This window comes from Triticum dicoccoides, chromosome 4B, assembly GCF_002162155.2.
Source record: "Triticum dicoccoides isolate Atlit2015 ecotype Zavitan chromosome 4B, WEW_v2.0, whole genome shotgun sequence".
In the NCBI taxonomy this organism is placed as follows: domain Eukaryota; kingdom Viridiplantae; phylum Streptophyta; class Magnoliopsida; order Poales; family Poaceae; genus Triticum; species Triticum dicoccoides.
Genome location: NC_041387.1, coordinates 322,065,206 through 322,084,469, shown reverse-complemented (window position 1 = coordinate 322,084,469; position 19,264 = coordinate 322,065,206). Strand labels below are relative to the sequence as shown.

Genomic DNA, 19,264 nt, shown 5'->3' with positions numbered 1-19,264 from the left:
GGTGGGGGTCGGCTCCGGCGACGCGCCGGCCGACACGGGGTTGGACGGGGCGAGGAGCTCCAGATCGAGCGAGGGCTCCGGGGCGAGCACGCCCTTGAGCGCGAGGCAGCAGGGCGGTCCGGGCCTGGGCGGGCCCCGGATGGGCCTGGGAGGGCCGCGCGGTTGGAGAGAGGATGCAGGGACGCGTGGCGCCTGCTGAGTGGAGAAAAACGGCGGCGCGGCGGCTGGAGGCAAATGGCTGAGCGCCCAGTGGCGCCTGTGAGGTGGCCGGCGGCGGATCTGGAGGGGGGAGGCGGCGGCGCAGCCCCCGAGGTGGGAGGAGGCGCTGAAATTGAGGAGGGAAGAGATTAGGGGGTAGGTTTTAGCGTGAAATGGAAAGGAGGGAGTCTATATATAGCAAAAAGGGGTTAGGGTTGGGGGTTCTGGAGCGTCCGATCGCGATCCGACGGACCCGATCGAGAGGGGTGTTAGGCAGGCCTAGGTGGGCTGTGAAGAGAGGCTTGGGATGAGAGGAGAGGGGAGAAATGCAACCCGGCAACTGTTTCCGGATACCGAAAAAGTCCGACGAAGGTACCGGCAACGGTACCGCTATTAGTTTAACGGTTGGGCAGTCAAACGAACTCCAAATGCAACGAAATTTGACAGGCGGCCTGTTTACACTATAATAAGACCGCACGCCAACTTTCATCCCGAACATTTTCATGCCACTTATAAAATAATATTTCGGAGGTGCTGCGAGCGCGTACGAGCGTAGTTGGGCTCAGAACGGACAACGGAAAGAACCGGGGCAACCCGAACGGATGCAAATTCTGAAAAATATGCAAACGAAATGCAGATAATGACATGACAAAGTGCAACACGCAAGCAAATGACATGGCAATGACGGCGAATAACTAGCGGTCACCTGGCGCAACGAAACCGGGGCGTTACAACTTACAACCACCTTGTAACAAGAAGGAAAGTCAGATATCACAACTGCCGTTGGGAACCCGCTCAGTTTATATACACACTTGAAGCCTTAAGTACTGAATAATTTTTAGATATTGAGATATTTACCCCGGTGTCCAAGTTGTTGTACTGGAGAGACTGCTGATCATATATAACAATCCGAGCTTTCACAAAACTATCGGAAGTACCACTTCCTTCGGAAGTGAATCCAATCATTTTAATTTCACTGTCTGGTAGCAAACCAGGAATTCGACTAAATGCAGGGTTTGCAAGGAAGGGAGGCCAATAGGTAAAACATCTTGGGAACTAAAATAATCTGATATACTCCTCTCTTTTAGCATAGGTGTTCCAAATTCGTCAAAATCATCTGATGCTTCAAAAACCTTTCCTCGCTGTAACTTTTCTTTAGTGGGGCGCCTTTAGTTTGTGAACTATTCTTTCGAGCAGGAGCGGGGATTTCTTTGGTTTGCATACTGTTGATGAAGGACCTTGCCAAGTACCTTGGTACACGACTCCCTGGGTAAAAATACTAATCTTCAATTTCCAGTGACCGCAAAATAGTTCCAATCAGTAGGTTGCCACCCTTCATTCAGAGTTCAACCTATTTGTTTGCACAAAAAAAATTGGGTAAGTAAAATGAACCACGTATCAAGGACTGCATGTACATAAGAGACAGGTATACCTGACCACCAACTGCTCGAAATTCAGACAAGCTGCTCTCCTTAGCCAGTAGTACTTTTTTAGCTGGCCAATCAATGGTGCTAAAGAAATCTCATTACTGACACCGTGCAACCTGAAAAAAAAAATTCAGCAACACCAGCACGAAGTTAGACAGATTATACAGATAAAATCTACCAAGAATTGTTCCAATTAATCGATTTGGGTGAAACTAACCATGAGGCTCCCATGTAGATGGGGCATCCAAAGTAGTAATCCGTATGAACATGGTCACCAATTCGATCTCTCGACTCAAGGACAGTCACCTGCTCAGGCAGCATGGGCATCATCTAATTAGAGGAACAGCAGACAGATCAGGATTTTGTCAGTACCTGAAAAGAGGAATTGGAGAGGACATGAGCCGCAGCAATCCCTGAGATTCCGCCACCGATCACAATGACAGATGGAGGCGAAGTGCAACGCCTCTCAATGGTTGGAAGCAGAAGGCCTGCAACACATCAATGCACATCGATTGTTCGTAATGAGCACCCAAATCAAACAGGGATAAAATCTATTATGAGCTTGGCAACGAGATTGCAAATTTGTACTCAATTATGATCGAATTGAGTGATTAGATCCAAAAAATCCTGTTTCGGCCCCCTTCCCATCGCCCAAAATGGCCCCTTCAAATTTAGCTAGGTATGAACCAAGAGACAAATATGTGTAGTAAGAGAAAGCAGTTTTTTATAGAAAAGATGTACATACTTAGCTATCAACTCATGGCATCCTAAGCTGCAGCTGAACAATATAGAAAATGCCCTGCAATACACAGCGTGAAGATTTTGGTACTTAAATTAGCTAACACAAGTACAACACTAATTTGGAGGCAAGACAGTACCAAGATCCAAGCTGACACATGAGAACTCAATTAAAATGAAAACTGAATTTATGTTCTGTCCTGGACATGACGATAAGCACATGAACTGTGGTAGCTCAAGCTCAAGTAACGCAAATGTCATTTACTGCTACCACCAATCAACAATAAGGTCAGAACGTTACTATGGTACACGCAAGCATTTGCTTGCACGGAACTAATTTGGAGGCCAGACAGTAACTACATCCAAGCTGACACATGAGAACTCAATTAAAATGAAAACTGAATTTATGTTCTGTCCCGGACATGACGATAATCACATGAACTGTGGCAACTCAAGCTCAAGCAACGCAAACATCATTTGCTGCTACCACCAATCAACAATAAGGTCAAAACGTTAGGTAATTATAACAGCTGATACCACTATGGTACACACAAGCATTTGCTTGCACGGAAGGAAGTGAGACAGGAATCGCCGTACCTCCGTTTTTGAAGCTGCTGGGATCCATGGCCAAAGTCGTGGCCGTCAACTGACGAGAAGAAGAGGCAGAGGAGGATGCAGACGGAGCAGCAGCAGAAGAGGACCCCTCAGTTCACGCGAGCACGAGCGGCGTACGTTACAGGAGATGGCTGGCACCTCAAATTCGAAGCCCTCGCGCGAGCTCCGTCACGCCACCATCACCGCGGCCAGGCGCATCAAGGTGAACCGGGGGAGAGGAGAGGAGCCGGAGGCGGCAAGAGGGGACGAGGAGACGCGGGCTAGGTCTTTCTTCTCTCGCTGCCCGCTTTTTCTCTGGGTGCTCCACGTGCACGGCGACCTCCCGCGGCTCGGCGCCTTGCTCTGCGTCGCCACGACGGCCGGCGGCACGAAGAGGAGGGAGGGGCTCCGGCTCGAGTGGGAGGGGATCGGGGAAGAGAGGAGAGTGGGTGGGTGGGGGCGCGAGTGCGGGCGGAGGCAGCGGCTAGGGTTTCTCCACGGGGGAGGCTGCCTTTTATATGCCTGCACGTGAAATGACTAGAATGCCCCTGGCGGGGCACGGAATTTACACACGGTGGCACGAGTACTGTTCATGGCGAATTAGAGGCGACGTGGCTACCTTCATCCTGCCTATGACTTCTTGAAGGTTTATATGTTCAATCTCATAGTTGTATACAAATGAGACACACCCTTTTTTAGTCATGTCTTTTTAGTACATAATGCTAGTTTGTCTGCCAATTCAAAAAGAAATCGAGTTTCCAAAAATGATTTGAAATTTAAAAAATGTTTGTGTTTTTAAAAATTGTGTTTAGCAATTTGAAAATTCTTCTAGAGCTGTAAAAAAATGTTCATTATTTTCAGAAATTGTTCATAATTTCAAAAGATGTTCTCATTTTTAAGTTTTATTTAAAAATAAAAAAACTGGGGAATTTTAATTTTTCTTCACTTCGTAAAAAGGTTCAGAAATTTCAAGAATTTATCATGTTTAACAAAACATTATTCATAATTTTTAAAAGGTGTGCAAAATTTGAAAAATTGTTTGCAATGTTTCAAGTAATGTTCAGTTACGCTACTTCCATTAGTTCTTTAAACTTCTCACTACATCTTTGCCATGGCGTGCTGTTTGGTGCAGTGGCTTGTTACGTTTGTGCAGATACAACAGGGCGGTGTTTGAAATTCTGCCACTCGCGTCATTCGTCTTTTTGCACGGAAATGTTTGCTGTCAGTTTCACATAAATGGGTCAACCCAGTTGGGCGCGTCCTCAGCCAAGGGGCGCTTCTATGTTGGGTGTCCTTATCCCAAAAAAAGGGCTGAGCGTTGTAAGTGAGAAAAAACAAACAAGACAAACAAACAATATAACAAATTGTTTAATTAGATGTGCGATATTATCTCACATCTAGATGTGACATAGATGGACCCTTGTAGTAAATTGCATGAGCGAGCGGTTCATAATTATTTTATCAAGTCATACATTTTTTTGGTTAGGATAGAAGGGTAATTGCATTCATCGGTTGCTTCAAGAGTTAATAATGTACACATTGGAATATCAGTTGCATGCCCAAATATTTTTGTTTCATGGTAATGCATGACATTCAACTTATGTTATAACATGGCAATGGCGGGGGAGACATCGGATATGTCTTCTTGGCTCAGGGTGCGTCACGGGCGGCGCATGCCTCGTCTCCTTTGATGGCAGTGGCAGATCGAAACACGGCGCGTGGGGATCAGGGCGGAGAATGGGGCGGTTGACGTGGGACATCTCCTTGGCCGTCTATGGGGAAGTATGGTGTGAAGGAGGACACCATGGCGAAAGTGAGGTGGGCATCATCCGACTTTAAAAAAGAGGGCTCAAGCGAGAAATTTCTTCTATGACAGAAAACCGAGCGACAAGGGGAGGGTGCGTCGTTGGATGGGGGTTTTGTGTTGGGACTGCATATTGGAGATAACATGGTGGATAGTTTAGACAACCACATTTCTCCTCCATATATGGGCTCGATTTGGGGAACTCGGACTGCCCAGACCGTTAGAGTTTTAGGAGCCTGTTGGGTGCCCGTTTGATGTCCGAACAAGCCCAAACTTACGAGGGAGAAATTAGCTTCGACTTTCAAGACGATCTTAATCATTTGTTTAATTCATATATATGCATTGTAGCCCGTAGCAACGCACGGACGTTCTACTAATAGGTCTTAAATAAGATTTAGCTGCACATAAGGATTTTCAAGCTTCAAAGCATAGATATATTTCGGAGAAGTAACTCTCACAACTTGACAGCATGAATGTAAATACACATAACTGAGTCATAACCTATCTACTACCCCTATAAAAACACAAAAATCGGAGATCCAAAACATCTACACCGTACACATCGTGATATCCAACGTCTCAAATTGTTTTCATGTTTAGCACCAAGCGATCAATCACGTCTTAGCACTAAACACGATTTACACAAAAACCGCCACGAAGCCTTCACTTACACCTCTCAACTAAAGCTATGCATGGACAGCCCGGCCCGGAGGCCCGAGCCTGAAAGCCCGTCATCCGGGCCTGGTCCGGGCTCCATTTTCTGGCCCAAAGCCCAGCCTGAAAACCCGAAAAAAGCCCGAAATGCCCATAAATCTATATTTTATTCAGAATATAGGTATATTTATTATTTTAATACCATGAATATTAATATTTTAATTGAAAAATGTTATTGTTCCTGTGCTTCGGGCCGGGCCGGGCCAGGCCCGGGCTTGGGATTTTTGCTTCGGGCTTTTACAAGCCCGGCCCGAGGAATGATCAGGTCTACTCTCGACCCCCAATCCCAACGCCATAATAATCGCCCATGACACTTCCCAGCCTCATCTCCCGGCCGCACGCACAGCACCACTCCTCCTCCCGGAGATCGCCGCCGTCCGCATCGCTGCAGCACGCGCCCCCTCACCTCGCCGGGGCCGATCGCTCCACCGCCTGCCCGAGTGTAGGTGTGGGCGCTCATGCCAGCGAGAGGCGCACGGGATCTGTGGCCGTCGCTAGGGACCTGGACGCACGCGGGGCAGCCGCCGGCAAACGAAGCCGCTTGTGAGAGTATGCCACGCGCGCCGAACACCGGTCTCCTCCCTGTTGTCATAAGGTAGCCACTAAGATCTCTTTCGATCTCAATCCCTTCTTTCTGTTTCTTTTTTCAGATTAATATGGAGATGTGGCGTGTGTTCATACAGATTGCTCAAAACAACTTTGCTCTATCACTGTATTGTAACTCTGAAAATTAATTTGTATATTTTGATTAATGTATCAAGTTTGTGTGTTCATCAAGGCCGATTCTGCCCTTTTGCCACTGCCCACTTCGATAGGCCGAGGGTCACCATACATTGGTTCTCCGCCTTGCAGCACTTCCCAATAGGTGTGCTCCTCCCACCCCTTACTATCTTTTCTTTCTTTCATCATCGGAAGAGTTGAGATTATCAAGGATAGGAATATGAACAAATATGATCACGCCCTATGTTGTGTGTACTTTGTTGTCCATCTGTACGTGCTACCCCTAGGTGGGTGACGCTCTGGTGATTACAATACTGACTGTCCATGATTTCTTTCTTATGTGCGATTTCTGGCCCAACTAACATGATACTAATTTGCTTCCCTTCGTTTTTTAGTTACTGTACCGGCTGATACATCCATCTGTTGGGAGGTTATTTTGCTATCAACTGTTATGCTAGATTTCTGCTTTTTCTATTCATGCTTGGTATAATGTCTGAACCGTTGTAACCATATAAAACCATCTGAATTGTTCATCCGCCTGACATCACCACCGTTGCCCCTGATGCCCTGGTTGGCCATCCTTGCTGTTGTCGTCTAATAGAACCGCCGTTACTGCGGTTCTCATCGGAACAAGGCTGTTAATATTAAGAACACATCTTCTTACATAACCGGGCAAGCCATTACCTTCTATTCTTTCTTAATCTTCTGTTGTTTCATCTAGTTCATGTTAATACTCAACAGCACACATCATTACCCGTTTTTAAAGTTCTCTTCCATTTGAACATTATGCAAGGTACAAAGACATGTCCGGATAATAAAATTACTTGTAAACATTTTGGGATTTTTTCCTCCTCTGTTCACTGTACCGTGTTCTGTTCAAAATACAGTCATAATGTCCACCCATTTGAAAGATGATTGAGGTGAATGTGATACTAAATAATTGTCCTAACTTACTCAAAGATGATGCTTATTAGGCTTGCTAACACATTAGCAGTACCATTGCTCATTGAGGACCAAAGTAAATATTTATGCACTGATGCTTGTTTATCACTGCCACTATCCACATTTTGTTTATCTGTGGACCGCACGTCTGATTTTTATTATTTTCCTTACAAATACTTAAAATAATAGCTGCCATTTTTGCTTCGTCTTTGCCCTACCAGACAAATATCATCGAGTAAAATGGTTCATGCTGCATGTTGCATTCTATGTTGATGACAAATATCTTTCTTGAACGGTTACTTATAGTTTACAAATCCTTGACAAATACACATTCTGAAAGTACATACCCCCACTAAGTTTCTTTTTAGCCATTATCATGAAATGTATCTCACGGTTCTTATTTTCCATTCTGTTGCATCACTTTTTTTTCCGAGAAAACACAAAGAGATTCTTGTGTTTATTTCGGTTGAAAAGATAGGGTTCTGTTGCATCACTACAAATAATATGTTCAACTACTTGGGCTGCTTTGAAAACTGCTTGGGCTGCTTTGAAAACTGCTTGGGCTGCTTTGAAAACTGCTATGCGTACGCGTTGGGCTGCTTTGAAAACTGCTATGCTACTGTACTGAATTTTGCAATATGTTTCGAAAATGGAAATGTTTGTAGCCGAATTGAGCTAAGATATCGAGAAGATCTTTTGTTCCCTAAACGGTTAATAGAATAAATAGGAAGTGTGAAAGGGTTACCACTAAGCACACCTCCATCCCTTACTGAATTGTTCTATATTCGCATGCCTATTCTGCCCTGCCTACATGAATTTAAACGCTACAAGTAGAGATTTACAATCTGATTAAGATGATCAAAGTGTGCTTACTGGTTTGATTTGTTCTTTTCCCACTCTAAAAGCGATTATGGCCTACAAGTCTCAAAAGGAGTGATTATAGCATCTGTCATGGCTCTCCATATTCCTGATGGGTGTAGTATGCTTGATTCACCATTGAGAGGATTGTCATAAAATATCTCAGAATCCAGTCATGGGCCATAGATAGATTTCCATGTAAGTTATGTTTACAATATCAAGTTAATAAAAATAAAGAATGCGCTAGGGACATGGATTATGTCTAACTAACCATTTTGTTTCTGCAGTATGGATTGAACTGGGAGAATGAATTAGTTAATAACATGATTGTAAAGGAATATGAGAAGCTGACATCACTAGAACTAAAGTTCTTAGTGTTGTATTTCTCAGTCGGGTTCATCATTTCTTCAATAGTCGAAACTTTAAAATGTAATCATTGTCGTAAAGCAAGTGGAATATGTTTATGCGAACTGTCAAACTAAAACTTAGAAAAAATATCGTTGATTACTAATAAACGATGTAACTTTTGAAGGAAAATTTCATCGATGAAGTAACAGATGGAATGATTTGTTGTTCATGTACATTTTGATAATTTTTCTTTCATCGTTTTTGTTGTTGATGCACAGAAACAAATCGTTGGTAGATAGGAATCTTTCTGAAAATGATTTCCTCGTAATGCAGTTTCTCCGAACATGTTCGTTTGAAGTCTTATGCCTGAAATATGTTTTTATTTATTTTCCATGTGTTATTGTTCAGGGCCAAAACGTTGCAGATATGGGAAAAGGATGTTGATTGATTCATGCTTGGTGTTCTCTGGCAACCTAAAGTATTATTTGCTTCTGATAATAGCGAAGGAAGGTCCGCCACATTTGTCATTTATCATATGCCTATTTCTTTTGTGAGTGTGACCTAGGCGTTAAATATGGTTTGCCTATTGACTATGTTAGAGCTGACTTATGCGAGCTGTTAGCCTTTTGATGAACATATGGTGTTGATTGTTTAAAGCTGGAATGTTCAGCCTCTCTGCATGCCAACTACCTTTCGGACACATGAACCTATTTTTACTATGGTCATCATTTGGGAGTAGTATGGACATCTAATTACTATGTTGTTTTCAACAGTTAAGGATAATGGACTTACTTTTCAAAGTATGTGTGTCAGTACATGTGCTTCATGCTAAAATTTGGCTTTGTTTCTGGAAATTAAGTACATGTGATTGTGATTAACATACAATTTTGTCAAATATGCTGGTCTGATTATTTCCATCTTTATTAACAATGGCAGGTTTAATTACTTAATACCTCATATGCTTTTTAGTGGTTTGTAGGTAGGCACATTAAGATACCTCATGATGAAGATATTCAGTAACGTGCTTGAAATTATTGGAAAAAGTTTGCAAGCAACCTACATGACCTGCTCAAGCTGACCCTGTTACCACACTTGGAATCAAGCTTCCATTCCCTGCCCTTATCGTCAAGAAACTTCAGGAATAGTTCCCGTTTGCAACTCTTTTTGTATAACCAAATTGACATCTCAGATTGATATTTTACCTTGAGTGTTGATTCAATTGTGTGTGATATAAAGATTTGAATTCCATGAGCACATATTTTTTCTATTATTAATTTTTCATTAGTCATTAGCTCATGATTTTCCCATGGTGTAGAATAGGATTATAGAGGAGAGCAATTACTCTTAACGACTCGGTTTTCTTGTGTAACTTGCGGAACTGCAGTGATAGGGTAGAGATTTTCATTCGGAGTTGAGATTTTGTTTTGCTGCTGAGATTTGAGATTCTTATGTGTTGCACTAAAAGCTACATATAAATACTGACTCATTATGACATTTGCATGTTGAGATTTCTGTCTTATAACCTCTTTATATGTTCCTTAAATTGGGTTAACTTTTCCCTCTTTTTTCCAAAAGAACTTCCAATCTATTCATCATCAATCATGATAGTACAATGAATACCAGAAAACAACAACAACAAAGCCTTTAGTCCCAAACAAGTTGGGGTAGGCTAGAGGTGAAACCCATAAGATCTCGCAACCAACTCATGGCTCTGGCACATGGATAGCAAGCTTCCACGCACCCCTGTCCATAGCTAGCTCTTTGTCGATACTCCAATCCTTCAGGTCTCTCTTAACGGACTCCTCCCATGTCAAAATCGGTCGACCCCGCCCCCTCTTGACATTCTCCGCACGCTTTAGCCGTCCGCTATGCACTGGAGCTTCTGGAGGCCTGCGCTGAATATGCCCAAACCATCTCAAACGATGTTGGACAAGCTTCTCCTCAATTGGTGCTACCCCAACTCTATCTCGTATATCATCATTCCGGACTCGATCCTTCCTCGTGTGACCACACATCCATCTCAACATACGCATCTCCGCCACACCTAACTGTTGAACATGTCGCCTTTTAGTCGGCCAACACTCCGCGCCATACAACATTGCGGGTCGAACCGCCGTCCTGTAGAACTTGCCTTTTAGCTTTTGTGGCACTCTTTTGTCACAGAGAATGTCAGAAGCTTGGCGCCACTTCATCCATCCGGCTTTGACTCGATGGTTCACATCTTCATCAATACCCCCATCCTCCTGCAACATTGACCTCAAATACCGAAAGGTGTCCTTTCGAGGTACCACCTGGCCATCAAGGCTAACCTCCTCCTCCTCACAGCTAGTAGTACTGAAACCGCACATCATGTACTCGGTTTTAGTTCTACTAAGCCTAAACCCTTTCGATTCCAAGGTTTGTCTCCATAACTCTAACTTCCTATTTACCCCCGTCCGACTATCGTCAACTAGCACCACATCATCCGCAAAGAGCATACACCATGGGATATCTCCTTGTATACCCCTTGTGACCTCATCCATCACCAATGCAAAAAGATAAGGGCTCAAAGTTGACCCCTGATGCAGTCTTATCTTAATCGGGAAGTCATCGGTGTCGACATCACTTGTTCGAACACTTGTCACAACATTATTGTACATGTCCTTGATGAGGGTAATGTACTTTGCTGGGACTTTGTGTTTCTCCAAGGCCCACCACATGACATTCCGCGGTATCTTATCATAGGCCTTCTCCAAGTCAATGAACACCATATGCAAGTCCTTCTTATGCTCCCTATATCTCTCCATAAGTTGTCGTACCAAGAAAATGGCTTCCATGGTCGACCTCCCAGGCATGAAACCAAACTGATTTTTGGTCACGCTTGTCATTCTTCTTAAGCGGTGCTCAATGACTCTCTCCCATAGCTTCATTGTATGGCTCATCAGCTTAATTCCACGGTAATTAGTACAACTCTGAACATCCCCCTTGTTCTTGAAGATTGGTACTAATATACTCCGTCTCCATTCTTCTGGCATCTTGTTTGCCCGAAAAATGAGGTTGAAAAGCTTGGTTAGCCATACTATCGCTATGTCCCCGAGACCTTTCCACACCTCAATGGGGATACAATCAGGGCCCATCGCCTTGCCTCCTTTCATCCTTTTTAAAGCCTCCTTCACCTCAGACTCCTGGATGCGCCGCACAAAACGCATGCTGGTCTCATCAAAGGAGTCATTCAGTTCAATGGTAGAACTCTCATTCTCCCCATTGAACAGCTTGTCGAAGTACTCCCACCATCTATGCTTAATCTCTTCGTCCTTCACCAAGAGTTGCCCTGCTCCGTCCTTGATGCATTTGACTTGGCCAATATCCCTCGTCTTCCTCTCCCGGATCTTAGCCATCTTATAGATGTCCCTTTCACCTTCCTTCGTGCCTAACCGTTGGTAGAGGTCCTCATATGCCCGACCCCTTGCTTCACCAACAGCTCGCTTTGCGGCCTTCTTTGCCATCTTGTACTTCTCTATGTTGTCTGCACTCCTATCCAGGTATAGGCGTCTGAAGCAATCTTTCTTCTCTTTAAGCGCCTTCTGGACATCATCATTCCACCACCAGGTATCCTTATCTTCGCTTCTCCTTCCCCTGGACACTCCAAACTCCTCCGAGGCCACCTTACGAATGCAAGTCGCCATCTTCATCCACACATTGTCCGCATCCCCTCCTTCCTCCCAAGGGCCCTCCTTAAATACCCTCTCCTTGAACACCTGAGCTACCTCCCCCTTGAGCTTCCACCACTTCGTTCTAGCGACCTTGGCACGCTTATCCCGCTGGACACGAATCCGAAAGCGGAAGTCAGCAACCACCAGCTTATGCTGGGGTACAACACTCTCCCCAGGTATCACCTTACAGTCTAGGCACGCACGCCTATCTTCTCTTCTCGAGAGGATGAAATCAATCTGGCTAGAGTGTTGGCCACTACTAAAAGTCACCAGATGTGATTCTCTCTTTCTAAAGAGGGTGTTAGCTATAATCATGTTGTAGGCTAGAGCAAAGCTTAAGACATCTTCTCCTTCTTGATTCCTGATGCCATAGCCAAAGCCCCCATGCGCCCCTTCAAAACCTGTGTTAGATGTACCCACGTGGCCATTGAGGTCTCCTCCTATGAAGAGCTTCTCACCAATCGGTACACTCCTAACCATGCCTTCCAAGCCTTCCCAGAACTCCCTCTTGGTGTTCTCATTGTGGCCTACTTGCGGGGCATATGCGCTGATAACATTGAGAACCAAGTCCCAGCTACCAGCTTGACCAGGATAATCCGGTCCCCACGTCTCCTGACGTCTACCACTCCATACTTGAGGCTCTTGTTGATCAAGATGCCTACGCCATTTCTGTTTGCAGCCGTCCCCGTGTACCACAGTCTGAAGCCGGTATCCTCCACCTCCTTCGCCTTCTGTCCTCTCCATTTGGTTTCTTGGACGCAAAGGATATCAACACCTCTCCTCACTGCTGCATCAACTAGCTCCCGAAGCTTCCCTGTTAGAGACCCTACGTTCCAGCTACCTAAGCGAATCCTCCTAGGCTCGGCTAGCTTCCTTACCCTTCGCACTCGTCGAGTCAAATGCGAAGACCCTTGCTCATTTTCCACTACATCCGGGCGCCGATGTAGCGCGCTGTTGGGGAACGTTGCAGAAAATTAAAAAATTTCCTACGGTTTCACCAAGATCCATCTATGAGTTCATCTAAGCAACGAGTCAAGGGAGAGAGTTTGCATCTACATACCACTTGTAGATCACGAGCGGAAGCTAGCCAAGGGGATGGTGATGATGGAGTCGTACTCGAACGTGATTCGGATCACCGATGTCCAAGTGCTGAACGGACAGCACCTCCGCGTTCAACACACGTACGGGACGGGAGACGTCTCCTCCTTCTTGATCCAGCAAGGGGGAAGGAGAGGTTGAGGAAGATTGCTCCAACGGCAGCACGACGGCGTGGTGTAGTTGGTGCAGCAGTACTCTGACAGGGCTTCGCCAAGCATATACGGAGGAGGAGAGGTGTTGGGGAGGGGAGGGGCTGCGCCTTGGCTTGTGTTAAGCTCCCATGCGCCTCCCCACTATATATAGGGGTGGAGGGGCTGGTTTCTTGCCCTCCAAGTCCATTGGGGCGTTGGCCAAGGTGGGAGGAAAGAAATCCCATCATTTCCTTCCCCACCGATTGTTATCCCCCCTTTTTAGGGATCTTGATCTTATCCCTTCGGGATATGATCTTATTCCTTCTAAGGGGGGATCTTGGTGCGCCTTGACCAGGGGTGTGGGGCCTTTCCCCCACTACTCACGTTCATGTGGGTCCCCCCATGCAGGTGGGCCCCACTCCGGAACCTTCTAGAACCTTCCCGGTACAATACCGAAAAATCCCGAACATTTTCCGGTGGCCAAAATAGGACTTCCCATATATAAATGTTTACCTCCGGACCATTCCGGAACTCCTCGTGACGTCCGGGATCTCATCCGGGACTCCGAACAACATTCGGTAACCACATACAAACTTCCTTTATAACCCTAGCGTCATCGAACCTTAAGTGTGTAGACCCTACGGGTTCGGGAGACATGTAGACATGACCGAGACGTTCTCCGGTCAATAACCAACAGCGGGATCTGGATACCCATGTTGGCTCCCACATGCTTCTCGATGTTGTCATCGGATGAACCACGATGTCGAGGATTCGATCAAACCCTGTATACAATTCCCTTTGTCAATCGGTACGTTACTTGCCCGAGACTCGATCGTCGGTATCCCAATACCTTGTTCAGTCTCGTTACCGGCAAGTCACTTTACTCGTACCGTAATGCATGATCTCATGGCCAACACTTTGGTCACCTTGAGCTCATTATGATGATGCATTACCGAGTGGGCCCAGAGATACCTCTCCGTCATACGGAGTGACAAATCCCAGTCTCGATCCGTGTCAACCCAACAGCTACTTTCGGAGATACCTGTAATGCACCTTTATAGTCACCCAGTTACGTTGTGACGTTTGATACACCCAAGGCACTCCTACGGTATCCGGGAGTTACACGATCTCATGGTCTAAGGAAGAGATACTTGACATTGGCAAAGCTCTAGCAAACGAACTAAACAACCTTTGTGCTATGCTTAGGATTGGGTCTTGTCCATCACATCATTCTCCTAATGATGTGATCCCGTTATCAACGACATCCAATGTCCATAGCCAGGAAATCATGACTATCTGTTGATCACAACGAGCTAGTCAACTAGAGGCTCACTAGGGACATATTGAGGTCTATGTATTCACACGTGTATTACGATTTCCGGATAATACAGTTATAGCATGAATAAAAGACAATTATCATGAACAATGAAATATAATAATACTTTTATTATTGCCTCTAGGGCATATTTCCAATAGTCTCCCACTTGCACTAGAGTCACCAATCTAGTTACATTGTGATGAATCGAACACCCATAGAGTTCTGGTGTTGATCATGTTTAGCTCGCGAGAGAGGTTTAGTCAACGGATCTGCGACATTCAGATCCGTATGTACTTTGCAAATTTCTATGTCTCCATCTTGAACATTTTCACGGATGGAGTTGAAACGACGCTTGATGTGCCTGGTCTTCTTGTGAAACCTGGGCTCCTTGGCAAGGGCAATAGCTCCAGTGTTGTCACAGAAGAGTTTGATTGGCCCCGACGCATTGGGTATGACTCCTAGGTCGGTGATGAACTCCTTCACCCAAATCGCTTCATGCGCTGCCTCCGAGGCTGCCATGTACTCCGCTTCACACGTAGATCCCGCCACGACGCTCTGCTTGCAGCTGCACCAGCTTACTGCTCCACCATTCAACATATACACGTATCCGGTTTGTGACTTAGAGTCATCCGGATCTGAGTCGAAGCTAGCGTCGACGTAACCCTTTACGACAAGCTCTTCGTCTCCTCCATAAATGAGAAACATGTCCTTTGTCCTTTTCAGGTACTTCAGGATATTATTGACTGCTGTCCAGTGTTCCTTGCCGGGATTACTTTGGTATCTAGCTACCAAACTCACGGCAAGGTTTACATCAGGTCTAGTACACAGCATGGCATACATAATAGATCCTATGGCTGAAGCATAGGGGATGACACTCATCTCTTCTTTATCTTTTGCCATGGTCGGTGACTGAGCCGAGCTCAATCTCACACCTTGTAACATAGGCAAGAACCCCTTCTTGGACTGATCCATTTTGAACCTCTTCAAAATCTTATCAAGGTATGTGCTTTGTGAAAGACCTATGAGGCGTCTCGATCTATCTCTATAGATCTTGATGCCTAATATGTAAGCAGCTTCTCCAAGGTCCTTCATTGAAAAACACTTATTCAAGTAGGCCTTAATGCTGTCCAGAAATTCTATATTATTTCCCATCAAGAGTATGTCATCTACATATAATATGAGAAATGCTACAGAGCTCCCACTCACTTTCTTGTAAACGCAGGCTTCTCCATAAGTCTGCATAAACCCAAACGCTTTGATCATCTCATCAAAGCGAATATTCCAACTCCGAGATGCTTGCACCAGGCCATAAATGGATCGCTGGAGCTTGCATACTTTGTTAGCGTTCTTAGGATCGACAAAACCTTCCGGCTGCATCATATACAGTTCTTCCTTAAGATGCCCGTTAAGGAATGCTGTTTTGACGTCCATCTGCCATATCTCATAATCATAGTATGCGGCAATTGCTAACATGATTCAGACGGACTTTAGCTTCGCTATGGGAGAGAATGTCTCGTCGTAGTCAATCCCTTGAACCTGTCGATAACCCTTAGCGACAAGTCGAGCTTTATAGATGGTGACATTACCATCCGCGTCTGTCTTCTTCTTAAAGATCCATTTGTTTTCTATCGCTCGCCGATCATCGGGCAAGTCTGTCAAAGTCCATACTTTGTTTTCATACATGGATTCTATCTCGGATTTCATGGCTTCAAGCCATTTGTTGGAATCTGGGCCCGCCATCGCTTCTTCATAGTTCGAAGGTTCACCGTTGTCTAACAACATGATTTCCAGGACGGGGTTGCCGTACCACTCTGGTGCGGAACGTGTCCTTGTGGACCTACGAAGTTCAGTAGCAACTTGATCCGAAGTACCTTGATCATCATCATTGGTTTCCTCTTCAGCTGGTGTGGGCATCACAGGAACATTTTCCTGAGCTGCACCACTTTCCCGTTCGAGAGGTAGTACTTCATCGAGTTCTACTTTCCTCCCACTTACTTCTTTCGAGAGAAACTCTTTTTCCAGAAAGCATCCGTTCTTGGCAACAAAGATTTTGCCCTCGGATCTTAAGTAGAAGGTATACCCGACAGTTTCCTTAGGGTATCCTATGAAGACGCATTTTTCCGACTTGGGTTCGAGCTTTTCAGGTTGAAGTTTCTTGACATAAGCATCGCATCCCCAAACTTTTAGAAACGACAGCTTAGGTTTCTTCCCAAACCATAATTCATACGGTGTCGTCTCAACGGATTTAGACGGTGCCCTATTTAAAGTGAATGTAGCTGTCTCTAGAGCGTATCCCCAAAATGATAGCGGTAAATCAGTAAGAGACATCATAGACCGCACCATATCCAATAGAGTGCGATTACGACGTTCGGACACACCGTTTTGCTGAGGTGTTCCAGGCGGCGTGAGTTGTGAAACGATTCCACATTTCCTTAAGTGTGTGCCAAATTCGTGACTTAAATATTCTCCTCCACGATCTGATCGTAGGCACTTTATCTTTCGGTCACGTTGATTCTCCACCTCATTCTGAAATTCCTTGAACTTTTCAAAGGTCTCAGACTTGTGTTTCATTAAGTAGACATACCCATATCTACTTAAGTCATCAGTGAGAGTGAGAACATAACGATATCCTCCGCGAGCCTTAACGCTCATTGGACCGCACACATCGGTATGTATGATTTCCAATAAGTTGGTTGCTCGCTCCATTGTTCCGGAGAACGGAGTCTTGGTCATCTTGCCCATGAGGCATGGTTCGCACGTGTCAAACGATTCATAATCAAGAGACTCTAAAAGTCCATCGGCATGGAGCTTCTTCATGCGCTTGACACCAATGTGACCAAGGCGGCAGTGCCACAAGTATGTGGGACTATCGTTATCAACTTTACATCTTTTGGCATCTACACTATGAACATGTGTAATATTACGCTCGAGATTCATTAAGAATAAACCATTGACCATCGGAGCATGACCATAAAACATATCTCTCATATAAATCGAACAACCATTATTCTCAGACTTAAATGAGTAGCCATCTCGTATTAAACGAGATCCAGATACAATGTTCATGCTCAAACTTGGCACTAAATAACAATTATTAAGGTTCAAAACTAATCCCTAGGTAAATGTAGAGGCAGCGTGCCGACGGCGATCACATCGACTCTGGAACCATTCCCGACGCGCATCGTCACCTCGTCCTTCGCCAGTCTCCGTTTATTCCGCAGCTCCTGCTGTGAGTTACAAATATGAGCAACGACACCGGTATCAAATACCCAGGAGTTACTACGAGTACTGGTAAGGTACACATCAATTACATGTATATCAAATATACCTTTGGTTTTGCCGGCCTTCTTATCTGCTAAGTATTTGGGGCAGTTCCGCTTTCAGTGACCCTTCCCCTTGCAATAAAAGCACTCAGTCTCAGGCTTAGGTCCATTCTTTGACTTCTTCCCGGTAACTGGCTTACCAGGCGCGGCAACCTCCTTGCCGTCCTTCTTGAAGTTCTTCTTACCCTTGCCCTTCTTGAACTTAGTGGTCTTATTGACCATCAACACTTGATGTTCTTTCTTGATTTCAGCCTCTGCTGACTTCAGCATCGAGAACACTTCAGGAATGGTCTTTTCCATCCCCTGCATGTTGTAGTTCATCACAAAGCTCTTGTAGCTTGGTGGGAGCGACTGGAGGATTCTGTCAATGACCGCCTCATCTGGGAGGTTAATGTTCAGCTGGGTCATACGGTTGTGCAACCCAGACATCTTCAGGATGTGCTCACTGACAGAACTGTTTTCCTCCATCTTACAACTGTAGAACTTGTCGGAGACATCATATCTCTCGACCGGGGCATGAGCTTGGAAAACTAGTTTCAGCTCTTCGAACGTCTCATATGCTCCGTGATGCTCAAAATGCTTTTGGAGCCCCGGTTCTAAGCTGTAAAGCATGCCGCACTGAACGAGGGAGTAATCATCAGCGCGAGTTTGCCAAGCATTCATAATGTCTTGGTTCTCTGGGACGGGAGCGTCACCTAGCGGTCCTTCTAGGACATATTGTTTCCTGGCAGCTATGAGGATGATCCTCAGGTTCCGGACCCAGTCCGTATAGTTGCTGCCATCATCTTTCAGCTTGGTTTTCTCTAGGAACGCGTTGAAGTTCATGTTGACATGAGCGTTGGCCATTTGATCTACAAGACATATTTGCAAAGGTTTTAGACTAAGTTCATGATAATTAAGTTCTAATCAAATTATGAACTCCCACTCAGATTAGACATCCCTTTAGTCATCTAAGTGTTACACGATCGGAGTCGACTAGGCCGTGTCCGATCATCACGTGAGACGGACTAGTCATCGTCGGTGAACATTCTCATGTTGATCGTATCTTCCATACGACTCGTGTTCGACCTTTCGGTCTCCGTGTTCCGAGGCCATGTCTGCACATGCTAGGCTCGTCAAGTTAACCCTAAGTGTTTTCGCTGTGTAAAACTGTCTTACACCCGTTGTATGTGAACGTAAGAATCCATCACACCCAATCATCACGTGGTGCTTAGAAGCGACGAACTGTAGCAACGATGCACAGTTAGGGGAGAACACTTCTTGAAATTTTTGTAAGGGATCATCTTATTTACTACCGTCGTCCTAAGTAAACAAGATGCATAAACATAATAAACATCACATGCAATTATATAGTTGTGA

General features: G+C 45.1%; 2 protein-coding genes across 13 annotated transcripts; one reads left to right on the top strand and one right to left on the bottom strand.

Annotated features, from left to right (window-relative positions):
- Positions 1-1,018: 1,018 nt before the first annotated feature.
- Positions 1,019-3,428, bottom strand: LOC119296063 (polyamine oxidase 4-like). 4 transcript variants are annotated; one of them, XR_005144739.1, is made up of 6 exons: positions 2,961-3,428; positions 2,371-2,424; positions 1,998-2,113; positions 1,843-1,931; positions 1,631-1,741; positions 1,019-1,549 (listed from the first exon to the last, which is right to left on the bottom strand). XR_005144739.1 is itself a non-coding variant. In XM_037574474.1 (5 exons), the coding sequence occupies exons 1-5, from the start codon at positions 2,986-2,988 to the stop codon at positions 1,534-1,536; spliced, it is 360 nt and encodes a 119-aa protein (XP_037430371.1). In that variant the 5' UTR covers positions 2,989-3,428; the 3' UTR covers positions 1,019-1,533. The 4 variants fall into 4 exon arrangements, 2 of the variants coding, with proteins under 2 accessions (XP_037430371.1, XP_037430372.1); XR_005144738.1 differs by having other exon boundaries at positions 1,843-2,113; XM_037574474.1 differs by lacking the exon at positions 2,371-2,424.
- Positions 3,429-5,797: 2,369 nt separating this feature from the next.
- Positions 5,798-9,617, top strand: LOC119296062. 9 transcript variants are annotated; one of them, XR_005144734.1, is made up of 4 exons: positions 5,798-6,070; positions 6,254-6,340; positions 8,043-8,193; positions 8,752-9,617. XR_005144734.1 is itself a non-coding variant. In XM_037574471.1 (4 exons), the coding sequence occupies exons 1-4, from the start codon at positions 5,934-5,936 to the stop codon at positions 9,361-9,363; spliced, it is 384 nt and encodes a 127-aa protein (XP_037430368.1). In that variant the 5' UTR covers positions 5,798-5,933; the 3' UTR covers positions 9,364-9,617. The 9 variants fall into 9 exon arrangements, 2 of the variants coding, with proteins under 2 accessions (XP_037430368.1, XP_037430369.1); XR_005144733.1 differs by having other exon boundaries at positions 8,283-9,617; XM_037574471.1 differs by lacking the exon at positions 8,043-8,193 and having other exon boundaries at positions 6,237-6,340; positions 8,752-8,853; positions 9,323-9,617.
- Positions 9,618-19,264: the final 9,647 nt, after the last annotated feature.